At 43.5% G+C, this 22,009-nt stretch overlaps 1 protein-coding gene across 2 annotated transcripts in view; it reads left to right on the forward strand.

Annotated features, from left to right (window-relative positions):
• The window catches only part of CEP170B (centrosomal protein 170B), a 415,026-nt gene that overhangs the window by 215,428 nt on the left and 177,589 nt on the right, over positions 1 to 22,009 (forward strand). For both annotated transcript variants that reach the window (XM_086937908.1, XM_086937909.1), the window contains exon 6: positions 7,681 to 7,816. In XM_086937908.1, the coding sequence (XP_086794034.1) occupies positions 7,681 to 7,816 (136 nt within the window). The remainder of the gene's footprint in view (positions 1 to 7,680; positions 7,817 to 22,009) is intronic.

The raw sequence follows: 22,009 nt of genomic DNA on the forward strand, positions 1-22,009 counted from the left end.
CGTCGTATATGAGTAAGTAGTGAGGTGTGGACCTTTCCCCATGGATACTTGTATGGCTATGCGCACCTGCGTGTTATGTGATTCGTGCTATGTGATTCGTGCATCTACCATGCATTATATTAACTCCTAACTAGTCATGGTTCCCTCCTAAAGCCCCCATCTCAATTGAAAGTAATGTGCATTTATTTTTTGTCTTTTAACCCCCTCCCTCTTTTTAAACATTTAACTTATCAAGTATACGTCCAGTATCTTTCTGGACAGTGTTACCTCATGTATAAAATATGTACACGTCACGTTTACAGTGAGACTGCTCACAACCTTATGTTGCTCGATAACATCAACGTGTATTCGAATGGGTGTCAGGCCTTGCTCTGGTGCGTGAATGGGTCATGTGTCGGGGCGCAAAGATGCCAGCAGCTCAATCGTGTGGCACCTTCGGGAGCGATTAGATTCTTGAGTTTACCGGTAGAAGTGAAACTACAACTCCCAGAATGCAGTATGTGTTCAGTGAAAGGAAGCACTTCCTGACGGTGTCACGTCAATGTAGGCATTTGGAAGGCGTACGTGAACTTCGCCTGCTCAAGTGCCCAGTTCTATTTAATGCATTTCACATTATTTTCTAGAATTATTGTTGGGTGGAGGCGGGGTTCGTCTATGCCTTCTGCTCAGTATATGTAATTGTGGACATTCCTGGCTAGTGTATATTAAACTTAAACTGTGGTATGTAAGTATCTTCGTTCCCGGCTTCAAAGATAAACATACCATTTTTGCGGTAGGTCAGTTAATAAACTCGGTTACAAGCTCATCTCTGAAGGCGGGAACGAAGATACAGCCCATGGCTAGCCTCCAATGTGATGGACAGACCAGGATGTCAACACCAGACAGTGCTTGGGCCACGCTGCACTCCACTGCAGCTCACTCCGTTGCATTACTGAGCACACAGTAGTTCACTTCATTGCAGTGCAGATTCAGAACACTTCTTTCTACCAGTACACTGCAGGCCCCTTCATCACACTGCACCAAACCACAGCACTCTGCACAAAACAGCAGCCCGCATCACACTGTTGCTTAAGAACGGGCATGCTATGTGTTAAGGAACGAACTACAGAACGGGCATATTTGAACTCCATGATGTAATTTCTTACTTCAGATCAACTATTAAATGTAGTAAAACGACAGCCTATCCTTTTATTTGAACAAGCCGTACATTTAATGCGTGCTCGACACCATGAAGTTACGATATGCTTTAAGTACAGCAAGCTTAACATTATTCATGCAGGATTATTAACTACTCTGAACACTTGCATCAAACGCATGGTTAGCATAATTGACATGACAATACCTATATTTCCACTCAAGTCTAAAAGCAGCAACATAAGCTTCACAAAATTTGGTAAAACTAAAGGTAAAGAGGAAATGTAATGTGAGGTATTTTGGTTAAAAATGTAGGTAAAAGTAGGGGCATTTAACGAAGGTTTTGAGTCTACACTTATGCAGAATATCAAAAGGGGGGACACTTGACAATGGCTCCAATTCAGATAATACTGGAAAATGAGTCCATTCTTTCGAACACAAAGAACTAGAACATCAGTAACTGGGAAAGAATATTTCCGAGTCTGCTCTTCTTGCCTTCAGAAAAAATGACCCAAGCCAAAATGTAAGGAAATTCTTGAGCAATTTATTTCAAACAAGCACTGGTAAAGTCAACCACACACACACAACCACACATACACACAACCACACACATACCCACAACCACACACATACACACAACCACACACACAACCACACACATACCCACAACCACACATACCCACAACCACACACATACACACAACCACACCCACAGCCACACACACACAACCACAACAACACATACAGCCACAACCATGCATACACAACCACACACAACCACACCCACAACCACACCCACAACCGCACCGTCACCACACCGTCAGTGCACACTTTCACCAGGAACAGACACCATCAGTGGTCAGTGCACACTTTCACAGGGCACAAACACCACCAGCCGTCAGTGCACGCTTGCACCAGGCACAAACACCACCAGCCATCAGAGCACGCTTTTACTGGGCACAAACACCACCAGCCATCAGTGCAAGCTTCCACCAGGCACACACCATCAGACGTCGGTCCACGCTTTCACAAGGCACACACACACCACAATCCGTCAGTGCACACTTTCATCAGGCACACACACATACCACCAGCCGTCCGTGCACGCTTTCACCAGGCACACACACACCACCAGCCGTCAGTGCACACTTCTGCCAGGCACACACACCACCAGCCGGCAGTGCACACTTCCACCAGGCACACACACACACCACCAGCTGTCAGTGCACGCTTTCTCCAGGCACACACACCACCAGCCATCAGTGCACGCGTCCACCAGGCGCACACACTCCAGCTGGCAGTGCACAGTCCCACGAGGAACACACACCACAAGCCATCAGTGCATACTTTCTACAGGCACACACACCACCAGCCATCAGTGCTCACATCAATTGTTAAAACATCCACAATTAACAATTGTAGCAATAAGTATGGCGCACTTTACTTCCAAACATATTCATCTAAAGCGCAGCATGCCACCACTGCTACAAAAATAAATTCAAAGTTTTTTGGCCTATAATTTATAGACTTTTGATGCAATTGGTGTTGCAATATTTAGTAATGCCAATAGCTCAAACTTAATTAATGCGAGACCTATTGCATTGCAAATGCTTGTTGGTAGAGACTTCATCTAGCCTCCGATTCCTACCTGACCCTCCCCATGTGTGGACTGTCTGTTAATAAGATCCCAAGTATAGGAATTTGCACACTGGTCACAAACATTTTGCTACTGGGCCTCTACATCTGGGGGCATAGACAGCCATGAAAGCAACGGACAGCGAGGAGGAGTGGTGCCTATATAGACCCCTCACATCATTTCCCGAGCGTAATGGCATCAGAGGCACTGCTGACGTCTGGGGAATATTCACAAGATGAGTAATTTGCATTTGGATAGTCTCTACCAGAAAGTATTACCGAATGTAAGTAACTTGTTCACCGTGAGCTTACCAAGAGCATTTAGGGGCTTGCATCCTTGTCTTTGCCGTCCTTTGGGTGTCTTTACTGTCACTCTTATGTGCTTGGTTTCTCTTGGGTGGCTTACCTAGTTTCAGCCTGTTCTCCTCCTTTCTTCCCTCTCCTGGCGCATAACCTATTTACCATTTCTTTTATTGGTTCCTCTGCTCGCTTTTAGGGAACAACTTTATATTTTTTTTGTTTAAGCACACCAAGAGAGGGCATGTGTTTTCCAGCTATCTACCTTGTGCGCTTTTCTATCTCTCCTCCATCTTGCTCTCTAAATAAAAGAAGCCTATGTGCACGTGCCTACAAAATAGTGCTACAACCGCATCATCACTTCTTTTTTATTTTATTTTTAGCCACGCTGCACAGCAGAAAGACTAGTGATGAGGCAAGGGGGGGGGGGTAACAGACTTAAATATGACTATGTGAGTTATGTTATAAGCAATGATCCTGATACCTGTGACGCCAGTGGGCACAAAGGGCAATGCAGGGTTAGTTGTTGCTTCTGGTGACCCCTAAATTACGTCTATTCATCTCTGACATGCTTTTGTCTTGTATGGAATATTTCTGTAAGCTCTCATAGAAGAATATTACAATAAAACAGGTAATAAAGTATGGGCAATGCCTGTATTTTACAGGTAATGTATTGTAGCATTTCCATATGTAGAAGTGGCTGAAGTTTCAAACCCCACTCTCGAAATTGGGTGAGGGTAGAAAACGATTTGCTTGGATTTTACATTTCCCAATGTCACCCAACTTTAAAACCATAAGATATTTGATGCAAAATTGTTTGTGGTTGAATTTTCATTCCGAAAACATTTTAAATGTCAGTCCTTTGGCTAAGTGTGTGTGTTTTTTTTCTTTTCAGTTGAAATTTTATCCCACCATTTTATTTACGCAAACTATATAAAATTATTGACAGTTCCAAAGTTTTAATAACATACCAGCGAAGTGGCTGTCTAAAAAGCCTTTCCTACTCTACCCACCGGTACTTACTGGATGGTATGCACTTCTCAGACAGTGGTTAAGTAATTATGGTGCTTTCATTCTGCGGTCACACTTTCCAGTAGCGAGTCTTTTGCAAAGCGACTTCCAGTGTGCAGGATTACATTTATTTGCTACTAAAATAGAAACTTACTTCTCACATTCCCTGTCAGCGCTGACTTCATCATCTGTGACTTTGTTTTCATATATACATGTACATTTTTTCCAGAGACCTCTGCTGCTATCCTCTGCTCCTGTCTTTTTTTTTTACGTGCCGACCTTTTCTCCAACAAGACTACATTCAGTTTAGTTTCTATTTTTATCATAAGAGTTCTATTTTTACCTTGTTTTTCTGTAATAAACTAGATTGTTTTGTTTCTAACAGCACTCCCGGTAGATTGGTTTTTTCATGGCAAAGCTGACTACTTGTTAACCGTTTTTTATACAACAGTACAGTATTTTACAGACTAGCAAAAATAATTAGATCTGCAACTCAGTATTGGAATTATGTGGTAAGTGCGCAGTAAATCTAGAACATTTGTGTGTTTTAAATGGACATATATTTTTCCCCCACTGTAAGTAGGAGCATTTAAAGAGCCCTGCCCGCATTTTCACGGTTTAGAACTCGTCTTTATTAAAGAGCTTTCTGCATTAGGAGCATGGATTTTTTTGTGAGCTGAATTAATGAATCTCTAAATGGTCTCAATATTCTGTTACATATTCTCCAGTGAGCTGCAACATTGAATTTTCTGCACTCCAGTGCAGGGCTCCAGAAATCTTTTGTAAAGATGTGGTACTGCGCACAGCCGCTCTTTTCCAATTTTATTTATGGTGCTTGCACGATTCACCAACATTTTTGACCGCAGGATCTTGTAGCATTCCTATGCCTTGGGGACTCCATTTGTGTAATGTTTCGGCTCTTGGGACCTTTTTTTCGCAGTGATTACTACCTTGTAACTCGCAGCTAAACATGTGAAATTGTATAAATAGTTGTTTTAATTGGATTATTAAAGTTCTAGCATACATTAATTATCACCATACTGACTGGATTCAGAAGAGAAACAGGAGAAACGCTTTTTCACTAAAGTTGTATGTAATTGAATGCTCTCATTCAGAAGTGACCCACTTTGGTCAGGAACATTTGGTGAGTGTTGTTGATGAAACCACCTCCAGGTGCTATCACCAAGATAAGTAGGGGTCTCTAGAACAGGTGTGTCTTTTTGTTGTGTTGTATAGTTGGCGGACTGCTCTAGATTGCCTCACTTCAATTGTCGCAGGCCCAAGAGGTAATCTATGTCTTGTGTTGCACTGCCTTAATGCTGTACTTTGATTGAGTTGAGGAAGGTATTCCTCCCATCCAAAACTTGTTTTTTGTTTTTGTTTACCCAGCTCCACCTAGCCGTTCCAGCATGGCCTTTTCTTTTCCTATATAGGACTGTTCATATATGACTCTGGTATTGCCTTAATACTAGAACATAAGAAAGGGAAGAGTGATGGACCTGCAACGGTCCCGCTGCCTGTGACACCTCCCATGACTGTGTTTTAAGGGTCCAGGGCACTAAAGGTTGTAGGCCTCCTAGGTTTGCTAGCCAGAATCACTACGTAGAGGATACACACACCATTTATAGCGCCATGACCTATTGGCAAATCTCTCGGCTAGTCAAGAGTGGTGTGACTTTGATTGCAAAGATGCTGGTGGTTGAGAGCACCTTTTGTTGGGAAGGCTCACTAGAAAGTCATATTTAGTATTTGACTGTACTTTTTTTGGCTTTTGTTTATTTTGTATCGGTTAGATTTATATTGTGTATGTAAGTGTGCGTTCACATTTTTCCCAAAATAGTGTTCTTGACCTTCTTTCTCTGCCCTTCCATTTTAACTTCATCGCTCTTCATTGTGTCTGTCTGCTGAACAATGATATAGAAACTGTTATGTTTCCAGAGGAACATAGGCAAGAACGATGACTGTCGTACACACAAAGGGAGAACGTGCTCGCAACTTAACTAGACTACTCCCAGGACTACTAACTCCACTGACTCTCCTCCCAAATAAAAATTCTGCATCTTCAACGTTTTTCACCTTGGCTGTGGTGATTAGAGCTTTGTGAAAGACCTGCTTCCACCAGGTCCATTAACTTTTCTTCTTAGTGCTGTGAAACATTTTGGGATGCACAGGTGCTTTCATAAGTAGGTCATAGGATGACATAGTACTTGCTGTTTCCTATACTTGACACTCACTAACATTGGAATGTTAATAATTGTTGCTGTGTTTTTCCACAGTCATCCACTAAGCATCCATTTCTTTGATGCAAATGCTGTGTTTTGAAAATTACTGTAGGGAGTAATATGACAGTAGAAGAGTTACCCATAGGTATTGTTGGATAGTGTTCAACCACTGTTAGTACTGACCTGCTTCCTGGTGCATTTGCATTTAATCCTCTCCCTAATGTTTCTTCTGAATATCTTGCTCACCATTAATAGAAGTTACGCATTTGCTGCATAGACCGGTGCAATGCTGGTGTGGTGAGCCGTGAGTCTTAGAAGGGCGTGCCTAATTCGCAGAGCTACAGCTTCTTTGTTTACCTTAGTAGGAGTAACAAACATTATGCAGACACCTCAAGCAGCTGACTTTTAACATCTATCCATTCAAGTTGTAGGATGTCATGTGGGACTGCCACAAAAACTCAGCCCCTTCTGTGTTTTTTCTTATAATTCACCGCAGAACATCTTCCTCATGTAGCTCAAAATATAATTTTTATTCTAAGTTACATCCTCTTCATCTCCGAGCAAACCTCACTCCAAGCCCAACTTTCCAATTTCCACTATACTCTTGGCTCAAGTCAAAATGCAATTCTTTATGGCCCACCTCAAAACCCTCTAGCTGCTTTTGGAAACCTTCTCTTCTTTACTATACCATGAACGGTGGAAGGTGTAATAGTTTGGCCATCCTGTCATCTCCCATAAACCTTGCTCAAACTGTGATGCAAATCTTCACTGCCTTTCTTGTGAACACTGTGTGCATTATATTTCTAAAATGTGTGCTGGCCAGACATTTGGAGCTCCCATTTATATGGCCATATTCACTCAGCACCAGGCCAAGAGCCTTGCACTCATCAATATTGACTTAATGGAAATAACCACCCTGAAATTCCTGGAAATGATTGCTATCTGATGAGTGCTATTCAAAAAAATACTCAAAATAATAGTCAACAGTTAGGAAATGGTAGCCCACATGGCATTAGTGGTCTTGTATGTGCGCCATTACCTATAATGGATACACTAGTGTCTGTTTATAGTTTTGTTTTCTCTTGCTGATTCACGACTTTGCTAGTTTTGTTTAGAATTAGGTACTTATAAGGTGCTTTATACCAGTTAGGAGTTTCAAAGCATTTTTTTATGCAGAAGACGCACATTGCTCAAATGATATAACACAACAACATATAAATATCTTAGAAATCCTCTCCACCTTTTGAGCAACCATTGGATGTCCAAACCTCTGATCTGATGGAATCATGGAAGCCTAGGATGTATCTTCTTCAGTAGACAGTACGATATGCCCAAGAGTCTTGTGATGCAAACTCTGTATAATAGCATGTTTTACTTGCAGCATGAAAAGTACACCAGCCAACTTCAGATGAGTATGAAAGGAACCGCAGCAAGAAGAATTGAGCAGTTGGGAGAGCAGCATGGCTATTCTGAAACCCAGCAGGCAAAGTTGGAAAAAGGAGAAAAGAAACCTACAGGTATTCAGTAGGAGCCAAGATGTTTGTTTTTGGAATTCATTCTTGACAATATTTTATCAAGTTTAAGCTGGGAAACCATGGTGTCTGTGTAGAATATTTTTAATAAACAATATGAAAGAAATGTCTTAAGTGAATCATGTGGGGAAGGGAAACAGGCAATCCAAGGTCATCAGTTGGTAATTGGTTCTGAAGACCTGCGTGTAGTTGCTATGTGCAAACATGTGCTGCCCTGGTCTGTTGAGCCTTTCCTTACTGTATGATATGTGGGTATCTTCTAGGGATTTCTTTTTGATGTTGGTTTTGATTGCCATTATGAAGCATCATCAGAAGGTGACAAGTGCACGGGAATGTGGCGCAGCTTGCTCCGAGTCTTTAATAATCGCATTTGTTGATGTGGATTAGGAGTGTTCCACGCTTTAATTTTGTTCTCCAGAATTCTCATACTTGGGGAAGTACTCTGATTTCCACTGGTGCATGTCTTTCCAAGGATGGGTCTATAAGCGAGCCTCTTAATGAATGTGGCATTTACCTCATTCCCAATAACCACATCTACTAATTTTGTAGTTCACGCCTTCTTCGATTTCCTGGCCAATGTGGGTGGTCATTTATACAGAATGGGGTAGTATTATGGATGGTATGCCATTTACTACAATCCTGAATTATCATATGCTTTCCAGTATATTATAAATGAAAACGGATAGGAACCATTATTTCAAGACTATATGCTGCTTCTCCTGTTGACATTGAGTAGAGAAAACTGTACAAATACAGAAAGTAAGCTCCATTCTTTGGTTCCATGTCACACCTGACTTTTAGAAATTCTCTAGAGAAAAGGTCCTTCCTATTACCAAGAATGTGAACCTGTCGGTCTCATTATGCTGGATGGTGTGGCATTAACATTAAGCCGTTTTGTTATGTACAACTGTAAATCCACTTGTGTATTATTGAAATGCATACCTTTGGATATATTTGTGCTTTCAGCATTACTAGGAGAACAAATGGAAGCATGTTTTAGTGGCAGTTCAGAGAAGAACAAGCATTAACAGAGTCAATACATCTGGCCTTTAATATCTGCGACCGGAATATCTCATAGTTCTTTACTATTCCAAGATGGTTGCTACATTTTGAAGCAACGTGCCTGCTATATTGGAATGATAAAAAAATTATAAAATATTCCAAACCATTCCAAGATAAGCATCGATCCTTGAGGTGCCATCTTTAAATGTGTTTTTACATAATTGTAATTGCATTTATAAAGCACTTAATATCCCTGGCAGATAGGGTGTTGAAGCGCTTTTTCGGCAAGTAGCACGCTACTTCCGAGTCCAGAAAGGATTAGTGGCGAATTAATATAGTAAAAATATGAAAGTAATTTGAGTGGTGGATATGTTAGTCAGTTATTTGGATTGAGAAGGATAGAGAAGGGCAAAAAAGGTTTGCATTATTATAGCTCTTGCTACCCCTGATTGGGGGGGGGGGGTGTTAAAGTGCTTTTTTTTCGGTGAGTAGCACGCTACTCTGTAACCCATACAGTGTTAGTAGTGAATTAGTATAGTGAAATATGAAAGTAATTTGAGTGGTTGACAGGTTAGTCTCTTATATAGAGTGAAAAGGATAGTGGAGGGATAGAAGGAAAGGATTATTCTTATTTATTCTGGAACTCATAGCAGTAGGAGGAGGTTTGGGATGAGTAAAAGGGAGGTGCAGTGGGTTGAGTAACCCCCGAAGACCTGGTCCAGCGTGTTCTTCTCTGCTAGAGGGGAGCTTTGTTTGTGTATGAATGGAGGTTGTCCGCCCCCAGTGCTGTGACCGCCCTGGAAAGCGGTCCGTCGCTCCCTGCGGGCCATAGGAGTTGGAGTTGAATCAGAACGAGTGGGACCCGCCTGCAGTGTCCCAGCACGATGGCACGGAGGTATCTAGCAGATAATATTCTGGAAAACGCTGCAGGCTTTTGGAATGTGCAGCACACGAGTGCTGTAACAAAGGACTTTGGAAATGTCTCAAGTGTGAGCATTAATTAAGAAGCAAACGGCCGGTTTTAAATTGAGCAACAAAACGCTGCATCTCGTAAGTTGACTCTGATTAATAATAATGATTGCATTTGTGCCTTTGAAGACAATTGAGGAGAGAGCAAAGCAGTTAAAGTACTTTCATTACGAGACTATGAACTTACCTGATGCATTTTGGGAAAGGTATGATGTTTAAACTATGGTGAAAGTGTAGTAGTTTAACATGGGCGTATAAAGTCACATGATACGCCGTAAACCCAAAGATGCCTGCTCACCTGTGGCCAAGGCTGCGCAAGCGGCTGAAACGCGTCCGGTTCATGAAAGGGCTGTTTTGCTTAGCATTTTAAAGCAAAAGTTGCCCCCAAAGACCTGGTCCAGCGTGCTCTTTTCTGCTAGAGGGGAGCTTTGTTGGTTTATGAATGGAGGTTGCCCGCCCCCAGCGCTGTGACCGCCCTGGAAAGAGGTCAGTTGCTCCCTGCGGGCCATAGGAGTTGTGTGTATATATGTATGTGTATATATATATATAGATAGATAGATAGATAGATAGATAGATATATAGATATAGATATATAGATAGATATATTGTTTAGATCAATAGTGAAGCAATTGTAGATAAATAGTTATGATAAAAAGATTTACTTAATTACGCAGTCACTTATATACATGATAAAAACCTAGAATAATGTAACTGTCAGTAATATATAAATTTGTTAAGCAGAACTAATGAATATATATATATATATATATATAAACATAAGTATTCTATACATTTATACAAAGCAATATACATATATAGGTACAGATCGATAGTACAAATAAATGCTTTTATACAGAAAGATATGCTGTGTATTTCTATCTGTTTGCTTATGGTGGTTATGTGGGAAAGAGCCAGTTCTTGAGTTTTCTGAAGATAAGGTTATTATCCGTGGATCTTATGTTGGGGGTAACATCATTGTTCTAAAAGAATGTGAAAGCCTGTTTCATGGTGGCAGCCATTAACAATGTCTTTGCTTGTTGTGGGATACTGCGAGAAGCAGAGAGTACCCCATTCCCACTTTCTGGGATGTGCCAGCACCTCACAAATGTGAAACGAAAAAAATGCATTTAAATGAAAAAGGTTTTAATGACACATTCGATTAACAATCTCTCACACTGAAGAAGCAGCCCGGTCATTGATGTAAACAAATTTTAAGGAGGCTGTAGCGATTGAACACAAGAAAATACTCTCTCACACTCATGGCTGAAGTGGACTGCCCCATTGCCGTATGCTGTAATGGATGGTTCTGTGTAAGTTGCCAGAAACTCCTAAGACTATATGCCCAGGAAGTCCTTGTACAGTCTGTACTAGTGATCACTGTATATGCTACTTTTCAGAATCCTGTTGTACCACTACTTTGCTCAGTGCTCAGCTTCCGGTAGATCTTAAATAAGAAAGATGTCTGGGAGTGCCATTTTTGTGGCAATTTTTGCCCTTGCTATTGACTTCTACAGAGTGCAGTGGTCTGTATTTCTCGACGCGTGCCTAGTACCAATGTTCATAAACGTTCGACTTCTGTGGACCTCTCTTAAATCATTACTGAAAGCTGGGGACCTCCGGCCTAAGCAATTTCTATAATTTGAAGCTCAAAACAATACACAAAAATACCAAAACAAGTAGACTCCAAACACACGCGCAAATATTGAAATCTTTTGTTTCAGTCACTATCAAATGTTGAAAATTTTCAAACCTTCAAATTTGTTTCTCCTACATTTTAAAAAATGTTCATCAATCCCCAGGAGTCCTTGCACCACTGGTTAAGAACCAATGCCCTAGTGTATTTTTGTTTCATGCTACACATTTGAGCAAGGGACTAATTTGCACCAACTGATTGGGGCTGCAGCTTAATTTTGAAAATTTCAGCTATGTCCTCCCTATTCACAGGCACTATGTGGAATGATACTGTTGGAAGCAGAAGCGAAAGAGTTTTAATCCCATGTCACCTAGTAGCATAGTAATGTTATAATTTTGTCCAGAGTTCTATTTCGTAGTTTTTCAAATCATGGGTCCCTTCTTATATCAGTTGGGTATTTTGGGTGCCCTTGGAGGTAGAGGGATTTCCGCAGTTTTTGTCCATAGTACTCCCTTCTTAATTATACAGTATCGCTCTCTGACATGTGCAAACAATTCTTTCTGTTTCATGTCGATCAGGCCTATGCTATCTCTCCAATATGACTTTACAATTTAGTTTCTGAAGACTCCCCCCCCCCCCCTTCCCCTCTTCTCTTCTGTCTGCTGCATCCGAATCCTTGATCTTGCTGACTTTTTGTCTCACTTTTTCTGTCACAAATTTGCTTTTCTCATTTTTTTGTCACTCAATGTTTCATCTTATCTGTCTTTCTAATTTCCCAGTATGCTCTCTTTTCATCTCAAATCCCCACTCCTACTCTTTCCCCCTGAAAGGAAATAATTCAAAGAGATGGCAGAAGAAAGGATACACAGGCCAAATGTACTGAGTGACAGAGGTACAATTTAGAGACAAGTTCTGAAACGCTGAATAGAATAGTTATGAAAAAGGATGCAACAGTGTGAATTCTAGCAGTAATAATGGGAGGCAGAAAAGATACAATTTCAGAACATCAATACTGAAAACAAACAGTAGAAGATGTATTTGAGACACAGGGAATGGGAATGTGTGTGTCTGGTTCTCTTTCTCCAGTCTTACCTAGCCTCTCCTGTATTCCCTTTAATCTACATCCTCATGTTCTTTATTCCAATCCTATCTTTGAATTACATGTGCAGCTCGCCCCTATGCTGGATTCTTACCACAGCTGTGTTATTTTGCTGTAGGTGTACGTACCTTAAGTCTAGCTTGGACTTCTTTCAATTACCAGGCTGGCTCTGTATTCCTTTATTATTTTTGATTTCTTGTGTTTTTTTCCCATTCTCTCTCTCATTAAATGTGTTGTCTCTCTGCTCTCCTTTTTCTCCAGTTGCGTTCCACAAGGCTTGCCTCACACTCAACTTATCTTCAGTCCCATCTATTTTCTCTAGCAATTTGTCCAGGCTCATATTTTTAGGTTTCGGCTAGGCAGTGCTTGGGTTGTATCTTTGGCACATGTATTCAGAATATGGTCTTTAAGTTTATCTTTTTTTCCACCCATTTATTTTATTGGCTCCTTTGATTATCTTTTCAAAATGATTTGTTTTAATTGGGTAATTGGTTTAGTAGTCACTCCTTAGTACCTTCTTTTCTCTTGTAACTTCCCATAAGGACTTCCCCTGTTACATGTGCTGTTACTCAGTATGTGTTATTTATTTGCAGCTTGTGAGCACTATTTTGTGAATGAGTTTCTCCTAGCTGCTGTTGCAGGCACAACACGCTCTCCTGCTTCCACAAAGCAGAGTCCACATGTTTTCCTGTCTCAGTGTGGCACCCGATAATGGACAAGCGAAGCTGATGCAAGTACTGTATCAGTCCCAGGATGTAACCACCTCCACATTAGATGAAAAATCATTGTAGACCAGAAATTGTCAATTTCAATCTTCTAATCGTTTTATCCTTATTCTTTGTTTGATGTGCAAAACCAGTAATTCCAATTTTCAAGTGCTTGTACAATGCCGATACAGACCTTTTCTGCAGCAACACCAACCCGTGGCAGCCAAAGAAGCAAAGGCCTCAAGGGACTCTGGTGGCAGCAAGTCCCGCAAGAGAGACAGGTCCACAACGGTGCGTCTGTAAGACCCACTGAGAGGAAAGCTTCGCGTGCAAGAAAAGAGTCAACAGCGTAACCTTCAGGTGGAACTAGGACACAACAGTGAAGATCGTGGAGCGCCCCACTCACGGCCCGAAGGCTATGGTGTAGCAACATGACCGAAAACACCAGTCCAGTGGAAGCCTGGCAAAGAGGTCCTCCCGGACATCTTGTGAGAGAGGAATACCGGCGAGAGGGGCATCCTAGTGAGAGGGATGTATGCACCTACTCCTTTCATCTGCACAGAAACACTTTGAAGCCTGCCCCGAGACATCACCAAGGACCAGGACTAAAGAGGAGAACCGAGAAGACAACAATACTCTGATCACGTCACCCTTCTATCTAGCTACCAACTATCACCAGTGGTATGAAACAAAGACAAGGCAAAAGACAACGTCCAGGCGGCGCAGACAGAAGATAGGACCCGCCGAACAACTGTAAACCATGCCACAGTGACTCATGAGTCCTGGATGCAGTAACTACACCATCTGCGACCTGCAACCCACCAAAGAGACTCATTTCAAACTATAGAGTCCAGCATTATATTGTATGTACATTTTCCTTCCCGCAGGTTGAACTTTGTCGTGGGGTTTGCGAACTGCACTTTTTCTCCCATAGGTTGGACTTTCTTTTATTTTCAATTTTCCCCGAAGTTTGGGAGGGATGTAGTGATCCAGAATCACGGTCAGCAGTCTAGTTGCTTTGTATGCCCTACACTAAACACCCACCCACCACTGATGTCACTGGTCAGGTGACACAGTTCTAATAAAAGAGGCCGAGCGCACGTGCTCCGGGCCAGTTGTATCATGTAGCCCACTGTGTCTGCGTCAGTCATTGGCAGCATGAGGGCCCAGGTCCCCCAACACAACAAGCTCTAATTCTTGTTGTGCTCTATTTTTATTTCTGAGTTAATAAAGCGCATGGCTGCCCGAAAAGACCTCCCAGTGCTAGCTTAAACAGTATATAGCTACATTGGCCAGATTGAAATAGGCATGTCTAGCTGCTTACGAAAATGTTCCACAGAAGTGCAGAGTCTTAGTCTAAGGGGCAGCGCATTCCACAGTTTGGGACCCAGATATTTAAAAGAGCGTCCTCCTTGTTTGAGCATTTTGACTTGAGAAGTCTCTGCAAGATTCATGGTACCGGGTGAGGAAGATGCTTAGAAATATACAGAAGCACTAGATTTTAAGATATTAGAGGCCAGTCTGAGTCATGGCTTTGTAGAACAAGCATTGGCATAGCCAATAGGTCTCGCCTGTGGGACCTTATCAGTGTTTAGCCATGCAACAGTTATTGCTGCACCAAGGATATTGTGCTGCATAACTAAATAATTATAAGGTCCCAAAAGCGAGACCTATTGGCTATGCCAATGCTTGTTCCAATAGGATGCTAATTGAATTAAAACCTCTTGTTGAAACGACGATCCGCAGGTTGCAAGTCCTGGCAGAGAGAATTCAGCCTTTGGGGCTGCTGCATCGCGTTAGATCAGTTTGGAGTGAAATCATTTGAGTATAGCCAAACCTGTTATATTAAGCACATAAAAACTGCAAACTGTATCACTGCTATATAAAAATAAGTAGTATTCATTGCTGTTATATCACAACACACCATTCAGTTCAGGGCATGTGTTGATATTTAATTCACAAATAGTATATTATCGCATTCTTTTTATAGGGTAGAGTGCAGTCAAGGTGTTGTTTCCCTCTTGACTTTCCTTCCACTCAACCAAGCAACAGCAAGCGGCTCGCGTGAGGCTTCCGCTAATAAGCTACGGTCTTGTGGAAGGACAGCGGGGAGGGAGCTCGAGGGTCAGGCCCACTCACAATTTGACAAATTTTTATTGACTGTATAATTAATTAAAATCGTTACAGTAAAATCAACAATGAAACAATTTCTTGTGTATAGAAAAAATAGATACTTAAAAAGCTAAATTTAAAAGCTAGTGCTAAGTTCAGGACTGTGATTGGTTACATCATTTACTAGCATTAAGTATTTTTAATTCGGGTGACTGAGACCCGCATGATTGTCCGTTCCCCCACTTATGTGCCTTGGAGTTAGTCTGTTGCAAGTGAGCGCATATGCTACTTTCGATGGTGCATTGTGTTTCTTACTAGGTGCATTGTTTTCTTGGAAGGGGACGTGCAAATGAGACACTATCAATGGAGCTGCATAGATGGATCCCGTCCGCTGTGGCCCACAGCTTTTAAGGCCAGCCTGATTTGGTGGGTGAATTTCGCCAGTCTTGCCAGGATCATTGTGCTGGTATTAGACAGACATGATGCTGATGCTTCGCTACAAGACTTAATATTTGTGCTGAGGCAGATAGGGCGCAGCAGTCGCCGGCGGTCGTTGTTGAGGTTTGGGCAGCAACAGAGAAGGTGCAGCCAGGATTCTTTCTTGTAGGTACACAATCTGCAAGTTATGGATTCCCCATGTCGAGCCCAAACTGGATCGAAATCAGCTACCACCAGCATGGTCAGCCTCATGTATAAGATTTTGCTTCGGGTCTGAATTGTGAGGGACTCACTTAGGTAGGGTTGTGCTGTTCCTGCCCTGTATGAGTCATTTAGTGGGACAAAATGCGGGTTTCGGCGAAGTGATTTGTGGTCAAGGTCGAAGGAAGTTTTGCGCACTTGTCTATTAATGGCTTTCTTCCATGCGCTCAGGGGGATGACCTGCCTCGGCATGCTTTTTTCTTCGATCTTCAAGACTCGTATTGCCTTTCCCAACCTGGCCGCTCGAAGATAGATCTCAGATGATATTTTAAAGAGTTGGGCGGAGCCCTTAGTATTCGTAAATATTGCTTTATAGTCTCCCCCTGACATATCAGGTCTGGTCTTGCAAGGCCGAGCTCCAGTCTTAGCCTAGTTTTTCTTGCCAGCTTTGGTATTTGTAGCACCGATTTATATGCCTTGGCCTGGGCTAGATTGAGAAGAGTATCCAGTTTCCCGGGGAAGGCTAGGTGGCTATAGCTGATTGCTGGAAGGAGTTTTGCTCTAAGGGCTATCAGAATAGGGCTGGCGGAAGGGCTAATCAGGTTCTGGCTGAGTTGTCTTAATGCGTGGATGACCTTATTGGCTTTAGAGCTCTGCTGGTTTATATGAATATTCGCCTTGGCCCGTTCCGTGAGCCATACCCCTAAGTAATTGTATGAGGCCACCGAGCAAATTAGATCGTTCCCCAATTGCCACTGTGCGTTCTTTTTCCGTTGGTAGGGCCCAAAGATGATGACCTTGGTTTTCCCTTGGTTGACTGTCAAGTTGTTTGCTGTGTGTTGGACCTGCGATGGGCAAGCCCAGCACAAAGGGGTAGCTTGGCTCAAGTGTCAAGGCAAGTGAAGGCTATTGTGTTAAGCCGGCTTTGACCCAATAATATCTCCTTGAACAACCACCAAAAAGAAGGACACCACACCACTGTTGTAGAAAAATACGATTCCTTTATGTAAAAATTCTCTGTCGTGAATGGGGATCAATTAGGAAAGCACATACACATTTCTTTTGGCCACAATGTGCTGGGTTTTGATTTCGGGTTGAATACAGTACATATCTCAGGAATAAATATCATCAATAAATAGAATAAATATCAGGAATAAATATCATCAATAAATAGAATAAATATCAGGAATAAATATCATCAATAAATAGAATGAATATCACTTTTTGTTCAGCAGAATAAATACTGGTTCATTTAAATAAACAACCACATGTTCATGCTGGTATCGCTGCCACCAATTAAATATTTCAGGAACTTTAACTTGCAATACGTTTCAGGATGGAAATATTACTCTTACAGTTTATGATGACTTCACTGCTAATGAATACAGGCTTCTCTGGGCACAAAAGAGTGTTGGGACTCTTTAAGAATCACTCCGGGGATAAGTGCGTATATCTACAAAGCAAGGAAACACAGTGAGCACTTCATTTATACTCGGCTGCCACCGGGTTGAGTTCTCTGTTTGCCGGTGGGGTCTAAGCGCGCCTAGGGGCTTTGTTACCGCTAGCACTCAGGCGGCACCAGTTCAAAGTCTTTAGACTGACGAACGGGGCTGCTGAAGAGGTCACACAATCTTCGCGCTCAGTCAAGTAAATGCCGGTTCACAGTTCCATTATATCACCGCTTCCCACCTGAAGAAACGGACCCACCTCACATCGGCTGCAATCGAAAAGCGATTCAGTCGGATTCAGCACTTCTCTCGCCAGCGACGGGTTCTCAGGGGCTCCACGGACCTCCCTCCGACTTCCTCAAACAGGGATGGTTCCCGCCCACAGCTACAGCCGCCGATTCACTGGGGAGGAGCAGAGACAGTAGTCCCGCCCAACGAAGGCCGGCCTTTCCCCGCCCCGGGGCACCACCTCACCTCAGTCTGCGCAGGAAGTACTCTACGCCGGTGGAGCTCGGAGACGTCCGAGCTCCTCGCTGGAGGTGTCTGTCGCACAAGGGGCACAGAAGACGCTCGCGGTCGCGGCGAACTTGCTCTCGCCTCGCGACCCGAGTCGGTCGTAATTCACCACCGGGGGGGCGGGGAAGGCACATGAAAAACGGCCACAGTCTTTTGGGGGTGACGAGGCACTCGCTGGGCAGGCCCTGTAGGCGCGAGGTCACCGCACACACGGCTAACTGGAACGCCAGTCAGGATCCACGCCAGTGACTCTTGCTTGCTCTACTGCCCGCGCTACCAGCTGCGTCAGGGGTCAACAGGGCAAGTGTCAATCTGGTGTCAAGTCTGGAATCTCCTTCTTCACCTAGATCTGGAACATCATTATCCTATCTAGTCTTCTGGTCATCTAAAATGGCCGCCAGGGACTGGACCTTATATAGCCAGTGCCCTGAGGTGCTGGCTCGTGCCAGTAGGTTCTAGAACCTTCATTGGGCTAGGCCAATGACATGGCACTTCTGGGATATTTGGGACCCTAACAGCCACCATACTGGGGTTCTAGAGCAGCCATTTTGTGTACCTGAGGGAAATAAGGTAATTCTTGTCAGGAATGCGTGCCAAATAAAAGGGCGCCAAAACCTTGAAAGGTCAAGGTTCATGGAGGCTCCAAGGTGAGTCACTCACATGAGGGAAATGGATGGCCACCATTATGAGGTCATTCATACAGGTTGCCAATCCCAGTCTATAATGTCACAGGTTTCACCAGGTGTCTTGTAAATAGGTGCCAAAAACCTTGTGAACAACTGGGCGTCAAGGAACATCTAGCCCCATGAAACAGCACACAAAGGGTCCTGGTAGACAAAGAAAAGCGACAAATTTTGGGAGGTACAGGGGAACAAAAGAAATCATAGTGGTGAGGGGACTCTCAGAAGCAGACGGGTCTAACACGCGTCCCCCCCAGCTGAAAGTGGGGAGAGCTACCCAACCCCTTGGGAGTTCTCAACACTAAGGCGGAAATACCTGGAGAGACCGTCTGCATTGGCGTGGTCAACTCCGGGCCGGTGTTCCACCCGAAAGTCTATTCCCTGTAGGGAGATTGTTGGAACTGGGGTCACCAGTCCCCTAGGGTAGCATGGCACGAGCGGGTAGGCATCAGAAAGCATATGTGTTAAGCAACCATGCAGCACACGCAACCACTGAGTCAGAAACCTGGGCACGCAATTAGTGACACCACTCCAGTGAGTTTGTGTAAAAACTCAAGTTAACTTTATTAAGATAGAGCTGGGTCAGGGTATTAGGAATTCATCATAAAATTAGCTTATTAGCTTTCCACTAAAATACATGTGTGAGAACACTTGGCAATAAATACTGGATGAATAAATAATAAATATGAAATATTAAATAACCACAGGCCTGACCTTGGCCTGGTTTCTCATCATCACCTGTAAGAAATACATTATAAGGTCATGAATACAACACTGCGTTAAGTAATGAGGAAACATTTCACTAAAGGTGTGACATCCTATTAGCCTCAGCCTTAGGCTCCTCCTCCCCTATTAGGGGTAAAACTTAGGAAGGCATAAATGACGTATCATAAATAACTGTAGATCAGAGTTATCATTCTTCTTACGCCTATGAAGAACTTCCTGTGAAGTCAACGTAAAACATTTCATTAGGTCAGTATTACCTATCTTATCAAGTAAGAATTTCCTTCAATCAGGGTAGCCTTTCTCTTAGCAGAAGTAAACATTTAATAATAGATCAACCATTTCATGCCTCAGACCTGCACATTCCATTGGGCCTATGCAGAGCATTCCCCTAAATAAGGCAGTAATAACTAGGCCTATTGTAATATGTGCATTTCATTAGCAGCACAAACACTGCATTTCTCAGCAATAACATTTCCTAAAACGCAGGAATAAACAGTGCCTCAAATGAGGGTAAAGCATTCAATTGGCAGGAGCGACCCCTTCCTTAACCAGGAATGACATTTCAGCGGATAAGGGTAACATTTCCTTATTCAGTGCCCAACAGTTCAATAATCCCAAAATAAGTCAGGCTTCAAGCATTAGTGAACATTTACTAATAGGTAAACCTTTCATAAGGCCTAGGCTGAACAGGACTCTAGGCGGAATATGGAAAATCCCTGGGTTTGGGTCTATCACTCGCTATTTCTCTTCATCAGGGAATGGTAGGCTTTCCATTACAGCCCCTAAACAGGGGGGGGGGTTACCCTATTAGGAATTGAGGCCTATAAACTATGGGCCTTGGGACCTCTCAACCAGTCCAATACCAGGGTAAACATTTCCTGCAGTAAAGATAAGCAGTTCAACAACACAGTTCCTTGGGTTAGAGTAAAGGAAGCAATTCACCAATGCATCAACATTCAATAAAGGCATCACCTTTCATTATTTCCCAATAAACATTTCAGTATAACAACCCCAGCATTTCATTAACCCAGCATGGAACATCTCCTCATTTACTGGTGGGTAATTAATCACCATCTTCCTATGGAAGAATAACCATTTCCTTAGACATAGAGAACAAGGCCCCAGTTAGGGAAGAACTTTCCATTAGACAAGTTAAGCATTTCGTTTAGCAAGAATGAGCTTAAAGAACTTGGCTTGCACATATAAAACCTTCCCTTATGCATATAGAAACATCTCCTGCATATAGAAACATCTCCTTAAGCCCGGATAATCTATGCATCAGGCTAAGATGAACAATACATTAGTCTAGGCTTAGCCATACCTAAGGCCTAAATAAGCATTCCATAATGGCTAAGCTGTCCCAGGCCTCAGAAAACAAGAAGTCAGGTTCCCCTAGCCAGGGGTTAACTTTTAAGGGCCCACCAGACAATCCGGGCCTCCGCCCAGTTCAGGGAGTGCTGGAGGCACAATGGTGGCCAATGGGGTCCAGTAACAGCTTTTCCCAGGACGTGGCAGGTGAGCGCTTGAGGGGGGTTTCACGGCGCTTCTCTCCCTCATCACATTTCACAGGGGGGCAGCCTCGTGGGGACAAGCGGTGCTTCAGCCCCAGCCATCTCCTGGCATACAGCGCTTCCACGGGCACCCCAGTTCTGGGAGCTTGCGCTCAAACAGCAGTTCCCGGGCAGTATAGCGCTTCAGCAGGCAGTCCTAGCACTTGGGGCACTTCACAGCGCTTTACAGGGGGGGCAACTTCCACAGCCCTGCAGGCAATTCACAGCGCTCCCACAGGACACAGCAATTCTTCACCAGTCAAGCGCTTGGAGGGCAATGTAGCGCTTAGGCAGTTTCTAGGTTGGCGCTTCATCAGCAGTTGCTTTAAAATAGAGGCAGCTCACAGGACATGCCAAACAGCAGCGGTAGGTTAGCGCAGGGACCCCAGGTGGCGTCAGGGGGCACAGGGAGCAACACAGCGCCATTACCTGGGTGGCTCTTCAAATGTCCTGTGGAGATTCAGTCTCTTCTTGGCGCTTTATGTTCCTTGCGCCTTTGTAAGTTTCTTGGTTACTGGTTCCTTGATTTCTTCTTGGCGCAGCGGTTTCTTGCGCCCTTGTAAGTAGCAGTTGGGTTCTTGTTTCCTTTGGTTTCTTATTCCTTGAAGGGGGTTAAGTTGGTGGCTGGTGTTGGATCTCCTCAGCCAATCCCCTCAAGTGGTCCCTGGGGGTTCCCTGCCGCGGGGCTAGGTCAGTGGGGGGGGGAACAGGATACCTCAACACTTGTAAAGCAGCACACTAAGCCCTGTCATTCCAGCATCATAAGACCCTGCCCTGACCCCCACTGCCTATCCTCCTGCGTAGGTACTTCCCCAGGTCTTCCCCTCAGCTTCTCTCCTCAGGAAAGTTCCCTCCCTTTCCTTTTATAGTGCCAGTTGACAGTTGGTAGTGTCAGTTGGTGTCACCTCACCTCTCCCAGGAGGTTCCACCATTCTACCTGTGGACAGGCTGGCAGGCTAAGATGGATACATTGCCTGAGGGTTCCAGCCAGCCCCTGGCTACTAGAATGCGCCCTCTAAACCACGCTGCTGCAGCAGTGGTCTGTGGCGGCCATGTTAGGGGTAGGAAGTACCTGTACTTTAACACTAGTTTTACAC

This window comes from Lissotriton vulgaris, chromosome 9 (genome assembly GCF_964263255.1).
Source record: "Lissotriton vulgaris chromosome 9, aLisVul1.2, whole genome shotgun sequence".
Taxonomy (NCBI): Eukaryota; Metazoa; Chordata; class Amphibia; order Caudata; family Salamandridae; genus Lissotriton; species Lissotriton vulgaris.